The sequence below is a fragment of the Haematobia irritans genome, chromosome 4 (genome assembly GCF_050003625.1).
Source record: "Haematobia irritans isolate KBUSLIRL chromosome 4, ASM5000362v1, whole genome shotgun sequence".
NCBI lineage: Eukaryota > Metazoa > Arthropoda > Insecta > Diptera > Muscidae > Haematobia > Haematobia irritans.
The window spans coordinates 68,296,586-68,309,243 of NC_134400.1; the positions used below are offsets into that span (position 1 = coordinate 68,296,586).

At 36.3% G+C, this 12,658-nt stretch overlaps 1 protein-coding gene across 1 annotated transcript; it reads left to right on the top strand.

The window, feature by feature from the left end:
• The first annotated feature begins 2,357 nt into the window (after positions 1–2,357).
• Positions 2,358–6,797, top strand: LOC142235534 (uncharacterized). Its single transcript, XM_075306784.1, has 5 exons — positions 2,358–2,961; positions 3,131–3,705; positions 3,800–3,858; positions 3,928–5,788; positions 6,210–6,797. The coding sequence occupies exons 1-5, from the start codon at positions 2,358–2,360 to the stop codon at positions 6,795–6,797; spliced, it is 3,687 nt and encodes a 1,228-aa protein (XP_075162899.1).
• The last annotated feature ends 5,861 nt before the right edge of the window (positions 6,798–12,658 follow it).

The window sequence follows — 12,658 nt, forward strand, 5'->3', positions numbered from 1 at the left end:
GTAATATCATCATTTCCTATGTAACCCCTGACTAGACACACAATTTTATGTAACTAAAACATGGATCTAGCTTCAAACCCAAAAAAACCCGTATATGAACTCATATCCGATCAATTGGAATAAATCGAATAGTATTCACATGTAATAAAATAAAATAATTGCAATAAAATAAATCAAATTTAAACTCTGCCTTCGTTGGGCGCCATATGTTATAGTGGTCATTTGTAAGAATGCGTACGGTTTGGCATTGGACACGGTGGCTTATTCCCGGAGTAGCTCGTCGGTTTGGGCAGGGTCAGCCAATACAACATCCTTTACACCATAGCATCATTCCTCGTGTCCAGGAATTTTTTTTTCATACATACACAAACAGAATCTAAATATACCCCCCAGTATCTAAAAATCAAAACAAAAAAAATTCAGTCTGCAGTCAACCGTCCAGTTTCTGTCTGGTCCAGTCCAATTGTCCGTCTGTCTTTGGTTGGGCTTGCCCTCCCCTCATGTACTGCACAACATCCATGAACCATATCAAAAGCCCCATTATGATCGATATCTGGTTCCCTATACCAAAGTCTGTCCAGCTAGTCTAAATAATCTCTAAAAACATCCCCAGCACACACCCAGCACCACCCTAATGTTCACCTTAAACCGTCATTTTTTTGTAACAAAAAAAAAACCAAACTTTTCAGATCATTATTTTAGATTCAATATTTATTTAAAAACTAGTAAGATATAAACAGTATAGTAATAGTGTTAACAATATAATTCAAATTGAAAAAAATATGTATTTACTAAGAAGAAAAAAAAAAGTATTATAAACTAATGGGAATACTTCCCTTTTATTTTGTTCTGTAGATAATTCAACTAAACGTCTAATAACATAGAGAAAATGAGAAATTAGAAATGTTAATTCGGCAAATAGTTCTGTAAACTTCATGTAAAAGCAATATTCCGTTTAAGAGAGCGAGAGAGAGAGAGAAAGAAAGAGAGTGTCTACTTTATTAGGTTGAGATATATGTTACCACAACTACGGTCTCTTAGCCTTATATTAAGACTCACCTCTGTTGTTTATATGTTGGCGCCAGCATAACAGATGAGTAGCTAAAATTTTATTTGTTACACATATTTTACTAGTTTTAATAGATTTTTTTTTTGTTGTTGAGATCTCAAAACTTCGTTTTCATTTATTGAACACTCTTAAATCCCTACTCTCTCACTTCTATTATGACATAAGATTTCTTTTCACTCGATGATCAACTATTTCTGTTATAAACTCTAATTTACACTCTTTATCTTAGTAAAATAACAAATGAAAATAAAATAAAAGAAAATGAAATGAAATGAAATGAAATGACATGAAATGAAATGAATCTAACATGAAAATATATATATATATATATATATATATATATAAAAAAATGTTATAACAATCAGGATGTAGGAAAAACAAAAAAAATACATTATATATTGGATATCTATATAATTCCTTCTCATCTCAAGAGAGCGCATGGGAACATTTCAGACTTCTTTTAAAAATTTTGTTCTTCTTCGGTAAAGCCCGGTTGGTAGACTTTCTTTATAAGTAATTTTGTTGAATGTTGCAAATGGTGGGTGGATAAAGCATGTATGCTTAAACAAGCAAGTAAGGGAGCCAAATTTTCTGTTGAGGTTATGTCAGCAATTTATTGTTGTCGAAAATGACACATACTACCCCAAAACTAGCGAGAAAATATGGTATTCTTCTCCTTATCGTTTTCGTTTCTTTTTCTGTTATTTTCCGTTCATTGGATCAAGTACCAAATGAAATTTGGTATTATTCTAGATTCAGTGATTTAGTTTAAACCACATATGAAGCCAAAATTTAAATAGGAGTAGACCACTAATAGTTTTGAAGCTCTGTAATGGTCACGAGCATACGAATTTTATTTTCATTGCAGTTTTTATTGTCTGTTGAATTGTATTCCATAAATTCTTAATAATCTCAATAGTGTTCTCTTTCTTCTTTCCGTAACTTGCAAAATCGCGTCAAAATATATACATATATTTATATTTTTCTTTTCTTTCTGTGAATTATATGAAAAATAATTGTTCTTCTTCGCTCTTTCATCCACTCACTAACTCTTCAATCAAAAAAATCCCGCCGATAAAAATGTCATACCTCATTCTTAAGGGAGCTGCCACCTAATTGTGAAGGTCATATCTCCACAATAAGAAGTTATCGATGTAGGGTTGTGAAAGTGACCCAAAATGGTCGTAATATAAATTTGCTACAAATACCGTACGGAGTAGCCAAAATCGAAGCACTGGGAATTCGCAACAAATCCATCCCAAATTTTGATTATGAAAATTGTTATTACATGCCTCATCACGCTGTTATCCGTCCAGAGAGCAGCACAACAAAAGTTCGTGTAGTGTTCAATGCCTCGTGTCCTTCTTCGAATGGACTGAGCTTAAATGACACTCTCCATTGTGGTCCATCACTCCAAAATGATTTGGTCAATTTGCTGCTTCAATGGCGATTCTATAAAGTCGTTTTCAATAGCGATATAGAAAAAATGTATCGTCAGATACTTATCGATCCTCAACAGACCCAATTTCAAAAAATTTTATATCGCAGTTCTCCTGAATCCGACATTTCCGAATATGAGTTACAAACAGTAACTTTTGGTGTTAATTGTGCACCATATCTGGCTTTGCGCACAATTCAACAATTGGCAGTAGACGTTAAGGATATTTATCCTTTAGCTAGTGATGTTTTGCAGTCGTGCATGTATGTAGATGATGTCTTGGCGGGTAGTCATGATGTCACTTCTTCCATTCGTATAAAAGATGAATTAATTTCTGCATTAAGTTCTGCAGGATTCTCACTACGAAAATGGACGTCCAATTCAAAAGAATTTCTCCGCTCTATTCCCAAAGAGCATTTATTAAACGATGAATTTCTTGAATTTGATGACTGCAGTATGGCAAAAACCTTAGGCGTACGGTGGAATGCCAGATTAGACCATTTTTACTTTTCCGCGAAGTCTCTAAATGTTCCTTCCAATCCAACTAAATGTTCCTTCCAATCCGAAACCCAACTGGGTTTCGAAAATTGATTGGGACGATAGTTTGAATTCTCAAATTTTAGAATCCTGGAATCGATTCGTAGAAGCGTATTCCAATATAGAGGAAATGCAAATTCCTCGGTGGATAGGATATTCACCAGGATGTGAAGTCCAAATACATGGATTTTGCGATGCATCCGAGAAGGCATATGCTGCGGCTATTTACATCCGAATTGAAAGTCCTTTAGGAGTAATAACTACTCATTTACTTGCCGCAAAATCCAAGGTATCTCCGTTAAAGACCATTTCCATTCCACGCCTTGAATTGTGTGGGGCTTTACTTCTGTCAGAGACAATTGATTCCTTGCAGAATTCGTTTCCTATTGAATGCTATGAGTTATACTGTTGGACTGATTCAATGATTGTCCTTGCTTGGTTACAGAAGCCAGCCTATCAATGGAAAACTTTTGTGGCAAACAGAGTTTCCAAGATTACCGAAATCGTAAATAATAACCATTGGTCTCACGTCGAATCCAAGGACAATCCGGCGGATATTGGTTCTCGAGGCGCTTATCCTCACGAGTTTATGAATAATGAACTATGGCGAAATGGTCCTTCATGGTTAAAATTGCCGTCCAGTTCTTGGCCCAAACCCACAGTTTGTCCAGTTCTTGGCCCAAACACACAGTTTGTCCAGTTAACGAAGATCTCTTGAACGGAAAGTTATTCATTCTCATTTTTCATATTTTCAGAATTACAATGATCCCTTAGAACGATTTTCTTCGTTAGGAAAAGCTCTACGAGTACTTTCGTACGTTCTTCGGTTTATTTCGAAATGCAAAAAGATTTCTAATATTCCATGTTCTCCCACTATTTTAAGTTCCGAAATTTCTTTCGTAAGAAATCGCCTAATACTTATTGCCCAAAAACTTCAATATCCAAACGAATACAAAGCTCTTTCCAAAAACGAAACAATTCCACAATCAAGTTCAATTTCATCGTTGTGTTCTTTTCTAGACGAAAATAATTTAATGAGGGTTCGAAGCCGCATTAGCTCTTCTAACGATTTGAGTTACGATGAGCAATATCCAATTATTTTGCCGTATAGAAGTTATTTCACCAAGCTTTTAGTAAAATTTATTCACAAAATTACCTTGCATGGTGGTAATAACTTGATGTTACGAATGCTTCGGCTTCAGTATTGGGTTCCCAAAGCAACAAATTTAATAAAAACAACCATACACAATTGCAGGACATGTGTTATATCCAAACAAAAATTACAAACCCAACTAATGGGTGTTCTTCCTCCCGAGAGAACAACTCTCACCAGGCCCTTCACAAATACAGGACTTGACTTCGCTGGGCCTTTTGAAATAAAAAACTATGCCGCTCGATCTTGTACCATAACAAAGGGCTACGTATGTGTCTTCATCTGTTTTTCGACTCGGACCATACACCTCGAATTGAGACTTTCCGCCCCAGCATTTCTTGCTTGTTTCCATAGGTTTACTTCCAGAAGAGGATGTCCACTGAACCTCTATTCCGACAACGGGAAAACTTTTGTATGTGCCTCCAAAACATTGTCAGAGGAATTTTTAAACAGCTCTCGTGATGCTGTCGTGGCACAATTTTCAGATAGCTCTTCTAACGATTTGAGTTACGATGAGCAATATCCAATTATTTTGTCGTATAAAAGTTATTTCACCAAGCTTTTAGTAAAATTTATTCACAAAATTACCTTGCATGGTGGTAATAACTTGATGTTACGAATGCTTCGGCTTCAGTATTGGGTTCCCAAAGCAACAAATTTAATAAAAACAACCATACACAATTGCAGGACATGTGTTATATCCAAACAAAAATTACAAACCCAACTAATGGGTGTTCTTCCTCCCGAGAGAACAACTCTCACCAGGCCCTTCACAAATACAGGACTTGACTTCGCTGGGCCTTTTGAAATAAAAAACTATGCTGCTCGATCTTGTACCATAACAAAGGGCTACGTATGTGTCTTCATCTGTTTTTCGACTCGGGCCATACACCTCGAATTGACAAGTTCACTTTCCGCCCCAGCATTTCTTGCTTGTTTCCATAGGTTTACTTCCAGAAGAGGATGTCCACTGAACCTCTATTCCGACAACGGGAAAACTTTTGTATGTGCCTCCAAAACATTGTCAAAGGAATTTTTAAACAGCTCTCGTGATGCTGTCGTGGCACAATTTTCAGATAGGAATATTTCCTGGCACTTTATTCCTCCAGGAGCCCCTCATATGGGTGGCCTATGGGAAGCCGGGGTCAAAAGTTTTAAAACACATTTCCGAAAAATGGCCAGATCGCACAAGTTCACCTTTGAGGAGTTTAATACCATTCTTGCCCGTATCGAAGCCTGTCTTAATTCAAGACCAATTTCGCCTATGTCCGAAAATCCTGAAGATCTCGTTGCTTTGACTCCGGGACATTTTCTAATAGGGGGTCCTTTACTGTCTCCAGCTGAATCCATTGATTCAGAAACTAGACTTTCAATTCTAAATCGATGGCGCCGAGTAAAGGCTATTTTGCATCAGTTTTCAGCACGATGGAAACATGAGTACTTGAAGGAGCTCCACAAACGTAACAAATGGAAGAATCCGCAGCCAAATATTAAAATTGGGACCATGGTTGTGGTAAGAGAAGATAACCTTCCTCCTACCGATTGGAGGCTAGGTCGGGTCTCCAAGCTTTATTATGGTAAGGACAATTTGGTAAGAGTTGTCGATATCATTACACAAAGGGGTACTATCACTCGTCCAATAGTTAAAATCGTCCAACTTCCTCAATGTTAATCATAAATCCTTTTTTTCCTCTTTTTACAAAAAAAAAAATAAAAATAACTATTTTCATCTTTTTTCATAGTATGGCACCAATCCACAATCGTATCTACAAGGATTCAAAATCAAAAAAAACATTTTCTTGCAAACTGTGCAAGGAATCCCACGGACTGCGTCAATGTAAAATTTTTTTATCGAAAAAGGTAACTGAAAGATTGAGACTGGTGGTTCTTCATGGATACTGCCCGAATTGTCTGGCTCATCAACACTCGTCCGGTTCCTGTTTTTCTAGAAAGGGCTGCTCTTCTCGTGGGGGGGAAACCACCATTCTCTCCTTCATATTTCAAATTCGAAGAAAAGTGAAAATTCCGATCAGTCCGTATCTCAACCTCGAGGCACAGTACCTTCGAATCCAACCCAGCACCGAACAACATCGATTCCCAAGACAGTTTCTATCGCAACCATTACATCTCCAAATTCCATAAGCTTGTTTCCAACAGCTATCACAATGGTTAAAATTGGGCAGAAACGTCATCACGCTAGAGCAATCTTGGATGCTTGCTCGTCCACTAGCAAGATCTCCAAACATCTTGTGGCTGAGCTAAAATTACCAACGACGCTGCTAGGTGAAGATACCATATGTTCTGTAACGCTCTGCTCTCGCCAACCACCCTATCCCTCGTTGGAAATAGCCATGCAAGTAAACAATAGAATCTCTATGAATACCCCTCAGAAATCTGTTGATGGTTCGATAGTTGCAAAACTTCCAAACATCATTCTAGCGGATCCACAATTCTACAAATCGGGTCCTGTTGCAATTGTGTTGGGTTCTGATGTCTACGCTAGAGTTATACAACCAGGATTGCTCCCAAGTAACGGCGGACTTCCAGTAGCAATGAATACAATCTTCGGCTGGGTTTTGTCCGTTTCCTGCCCAACCTAAATTAGTAGAATCAAACCCCACAAAAATCTTAACGTCATTGTTTTGATTTTAATTACATCGAATTTAAATTTTCGTGAATTTTTTTTTATAAAAAGTAACTATATTGTACTTTAATATTCGCCTTAATTTGCAACGTATAATTTTAGTTTTATACTTATATACACATATATTGTTAACACCAATATCACCTTACAACTTTATCATTGATTTATATTGCAATACTGCAACATAGGCCGGCAATGTTCGTCCCAATGTAGGGTTAAATTACATATGAAATATAGAGGTCAGCTTAGTAGACAAATACATCGATTACTATAACATATTAATCATTTTTTCCTAATTTCTTTTACTTCCTGAATAGTAAAACAAACACTATTTTCCCTTTTTCATTCCGAATGTGTTTTCTGAACAATAAAGTTGTGTTTATTAATCCGTGAATTCATCTAAAAGCATCGTTTTTATTCCATCCAAAGTTAAGGTCATTTCTGATTTTTACAGCAATAAACAGTACAAGGTATTGTAAAGAAACATTATTTTAATAATCGCTTCTCTTAAGTAAATTAAAATCATTAAAACCTGCGACCAATTATTCAAGCCAATAATTATACAGTCCATTAGTTTCTAACAAACCGTTACAAATGTAATTAAAGTGTTTGGGGAACGTTTGTCGACAGCCAGGAAGTCTGGATCGGGGGGAAATCGAAAACAGGAAGCCGCTGAGACGACAAAGAGAGTTGCCGGTAGTTTCAAGCGAACCCTAACCTCTCTCCGAGATGCCGCAAATAAGCTGGGTGTATCGTCTACAACCGTGCATCGAGCCAAAAAACGAGCCGGACTATCGACTTACAAGAAGGTAGTGACTCCAAATCGCGATGATAAACAAAATACGACGGCCAAAGCGCGATCCCGGAGGCTGTACACGACGATGCTGACGAAGTTTGACTGCGTGGTAATGGACGACGAAACCTACGTCAAAGCCGACTACAAGCAGCTTCTGGGACAGGAGTTTTATACGGCAAAAGGAAGGGGAAAGGTAGCAGATATTTTCAAGCACATAAAACTGTCAAAGTTCGCAAAGAAATATCTGGTTTGGCAAGCCATCTGTACCTGTGGCTTGAAAAGCAGCATTTTCATAGCTTCCGGGACTGTCAACCAAGAAATTTACGTGAAAGAGTGATTGAATAAACGTCTGCTGCCTTTCCTGAAGAAACGCGGTTGTTCCGTACTGTTTTGGCCGGATTTGGCATCTTGCCATTACGGTAAAAAGGCCATGGAGTGGTACGCCGCCAACAACGTTCAGGTGGTTCCCAAGGACGATAACCCACCCAACACGCCAGAGCTCCGCCCAATTGAGAAATACTGGGCTATTGTCAAGCGGAACCTAAAGAAGACCAAAAAACTGCTAAGGACGAGCAGCAGTTCAAGGCAAACTGGCTTTCTGCGGCGAAGAAGGTGGACAAGGTGGCTGTACAAAATCTGATGGCAGGTGTCAAGCGTGAGGCCCGGCAATTCGGATTTGGAAAAGCGAAAGCCTAACTGAATAGTTTTCCTGATTGAACTACTAATTGAACTTGAAAAAGAAATTTAATTTGATTTTTTGAATAAACGATTTCACCGATTTACACGCGTTTTCCCTTGACCAAATTTTGACCGTATCACCCGTATTCTACTCCCTGTGTAAAATGTCAACTAAATCGGAGCAAAACATTGGCCTCTGTGGGCAATTGAGTGTAAATCTGGCGAAAGCTATATATGGGAGCTATATCTAAATCTGAACCGATTTGGCTGATATTTTGCAAGTGTTTCGAGACTCATAAAATATTCGGATGTACGGAATTTGAATAAGATCGGTTGATATACACGCCAATTATGACCAGATCGGTGAAAAATATATATGGCAGCTATATCTAAATCTGAATCGATTTTTTTCAAAATCAATAGGGATCGTCTTTGAGCCGAAACAGGACCCTTTACCAAATTTTAGGACAATCGGACTGCGAGCTGTACTTTGCACACAACAGACAGACGGACAGACAGACAGACGGACACCGCTAATTAACTCAGAATTTAATTCTAAGCCGATCCGTATACTAAAAGGTAAGTCTATGATTACTCCTTCTTGGCGTTACATACAAATGCACAAACTTATTATACCCTGTACCACAGTAATGGTGAAGGGTATAAATATGGGAAACATTTAAATCTGAAGAAATTTTATGGAAACTTCGCAAAAGCTTATTTATGATTTATCGCTCGATATATATGTATTAGAAGTTTAGGAAAATTAGAGTCATTTTTACAACTTTTCGACTAAGCAGTGGCGATTTAACAAGGAAAATGTTGGTATTTTGACCATTTTTGTCGAAATCAGAAAAACATATATATGGGAGCTATATCTAAATCTGAACCGATGTCAACCAAATTTGGCACGCATAGTTACAATGCCAATTCTACTCCCTGTGCAAAATTTCAACTAAATCGGAGCAAAAAATTGGCCTCTGTGGGCAATTGAGTGTAAAGCGGGCGAAAACTATATCTAAATCTGAACCGATTTAAATCAAATTTGACACGCATAGCTACAATCCTAATTCTACTCCCTGTGCAAAATTTCAACTAAATCGGAGCAAAAAATTGGCCTCTGTGGTCATTTGAGTGTAAATCGGGGGAACGATATATATGGGAGCTATATCTAAATCTGAACCGATTTCAATAAAATTTGGCACACTTGACTACACTACCAATTGTACTCCTAGTGCACAATTTCAATCAAATTGGGGTAAAACTCTGGCTTCTGGGACCGTATTAGTCCATATCGGGTGAAAGATATATATGGGAGCTATATCTAAATTTCAACCGATTTCAATAAAATTTGGCACACTTGACTATAGTACTAGTTGTTCTTCTTGTGCAAAATTTTAAGCAAATTAGGGTAAAACTCTGGCTTCTGGGGCCATATAATATTGAAAAATTCCCAAAATATTGAAAAATCCACCCAAAACCTAAAACAAAAAATTAATTTTTATATGAAAAACTTATTTTTCCCATATCTCCTAAACTAAGCGTCCTAGAGCCAGAAGGACTTTAATTCATGACCACCACCAAAAAACTGAAAAATCCACCCAAAACCTAAAAAAAAATTATTTTTATATGAAAAATTTATTCTGCCAATATCTCCTAAACTAAGCGTCCTAGAGAGGAAAGGACTTTAATTCGTGACCACCCCCCAAAAAATTGAAAATCCACCCAAAACCTAAAAAAATTTAAATTTTTATATGAAACATTTATTTTGCCCATATCTCCCAAACTAAGCTTTCTAGAGCGAAAATACTTTAATTCGTGACCACCACCAAAAAATTGAAAAATCTACCCAGAACCTAAAAAATTGCACTTTTTATATGAAAAACTTCTTTTGCCCATATCTCCTTAAATATGCGACCTAGTGCGAAAAGGACTTTAATTCGTAACACACCAAAAAATTGGAAAATCCACCCAAATCGTAAAAAAATGGAATTTTTATACCCTAAACCAAGTAGTGGTCAGGGTATAATAAGTTTGATCGGCCAAAAAATGTGCCTACCAGAAATATTGATTTTAGGCCCATAAAATATATACCGATCGACTCAGAATCACCTCCTGAGTCGATCTAGCGCTTGGTGTCCGTCCGTCTGTCCATGTATTTGTTGTTCACAGAATTCCGGTCGCAATTATTAACCGATTTTGATGAAATTTGGTACAGGGAGGTTTTTGGGCACAAGGACGAACTCTATTGAATTTGGAAGAAATCGGATCAAATGTAGATATAGCTCCCATATATATGTATCGCCCGATTTCGACAAATGGGGTCACGTTGCGCTTTTTTTCAAACGGATCGTCACCAAATATGGCACAAGGTAATATTTTCCATGTGCAAAATTTCATCCAAATCGGTTCAGATTTAGATATAGCTCCCATATATATGTACCGCCCGATTTTTCTAAATTTGACCATAAAACCGTTATTTATCAACCGATCTTACCCAAATTTGACTAAATGTAGTCTTCTATAGCACTAACTATATTTGCAAAAAATCATCGAAATCGGTTCAGATTTAGATATAGCTCCCATATATATGTATAGCCCGATTTTCCCAAATTTGGCCATAGAACCCTTATTTATTAACCGATCTTACTAAAAGTTGGCTAGATCCAGTCCTCTATAGTACTAACTATTTGTGCAAAATTTCATCGAAATCGGTTCAGATGTAGATATAGCTCCCATATATGTATCACCCGATTTTGAAAAATTCGCCCCTAATAACCTTATGTTTGACCATACAGGCCTGATTTCTTAACTGATCTTTCTCAAATCTTGCATAAGGTAACCTTTTGTGGTATTAATCGAACCCGCAAAATATTATGCAAATTGGTTCAGATTTAGATATAGCTTCCATATATATGTATCGCTCGATTTTCCCAAATTTGGCTCTTATTTATTAACCAATGTTACTCAAATTTCAAATTTTGATGTACTAGCCGATCGTACTTATACGTACTTGTAGCTCTTACATAAGAATATTGCTCGATTTTTACAAATTTGTATTTATTACCCACACTAATTTAACGATTTTCTCTTTTTTAATAATGGGCTCAATATTAGTGGCATACTAACTCCGTAGGTGCAATATCAACACAGCCAGTGTTGCTAAAAGTAGGGGAAATTCCCTATATGTAGGGTTGTTCTAATATTTAACGTCTTGTAGGGACGTAGGGCCACAATGTAGGACATTTTCACTCAACACAATTTGTAATAATTTTTACATTTTGGTGGCTCTAGAGGAGGAAATTAGGCCGGCAAGGCTTGATCTTTAACAATGTGTGGTAAACTTTATTCTTGTAGAAAATTTTGTCAACATTTTATTTCTATAGAACATTTTGTCAAAATTGTATTTCTATAGAAATTTTTTTCAAAATATTATTTCTATAAAAAATTTTCTCAAAATTTTATTTCTGTGGAATTTTTTCTCAAATTTATTGTCAAAATTTTATTTCTATAGAAAAATTTCTCACAAAAATTTGTTTATAGAAACTTTTTCCAAAATTTTATTTTTATAGAGATTTAACAAAAAAGATTACTAATTTGGGTAGAATTCTACCAACTGTGGCAACCGTGGTGGTAATACAAATTTATATTCTATGTTATATACGTTGCATATTCATGTTTTAAGATAATAAAGTACTTAGAACCATTTTTGTTTTGTATTTTTTTTTTAAATTTAACGAAAAATATAGTAGGGAAAATTGTTTGGGAAAGTAGGGAACTTTTTTGTCCTTGTAGGGTAAACCGAACATTTTCCCTGGCAACATTGACTATGAGCAATAGTCAGATTGACACAAAGCACCCATAGACATGTACCCCTTAATTTTCTTAAATATGCAACTGCGGTTTATCTCCCAGACCTATATGTTACCCCACAAATGCTTATGATTACTAATTCTGTAATGGTGGTTTAGGGTATGATATAGTCGGCCCCGCCCGACTTTCTACTTTACTTACTTGTTATATTAAAAATTTATTTTTCCCATATGAAAAATCTCTTTTGCCTAAACTAAGCGTCCTAGAGAGAAAAGGACTTTAATTCATGACCATCCCGAAAAAATTTAATAATCCACCCAAAACCTGAAAAAATTAAAATTTATATATGAAAAACTTATTTTGCCCATATCTTCGCGTCCTAGAGCGAAAAGGACTTTAATTCGTAACACCCCAAAAATTGAAGAATCCACCCAAAATGTAAAAAAATTGGAATTTTAATTTTAAAAATTTATTTTTCCCATATCTCCTAAAATAAACGTCCTAGAGCGAAGAGGACTTTAATTCGTAAC

Bases quoted from the DNA above. Each gene is read 5' to 3' on its own strand.
- LOC142235534 (XM_075306784.1), top strand. From the start codon at position 2,358: ATGCCTCATCACGCTGTTATCCGTCCAGAGAGCAGCACAACAAAAGTT. The intron at 3,859-3,927 runs GTACGTTCTTCG...CACTATTTTAAG, and splicing joins AAAGCTCTACGAGTACTTTC to TTCCGAAATTTCTTTCGTAA. The intron at 5,789-6,209 runs GTAAGAGTTGTC...TCAAATTCGAAG, and splicing joins ATTATGGTAAGGACAATTTG to AAAAGTGAAAATTCCGATCA.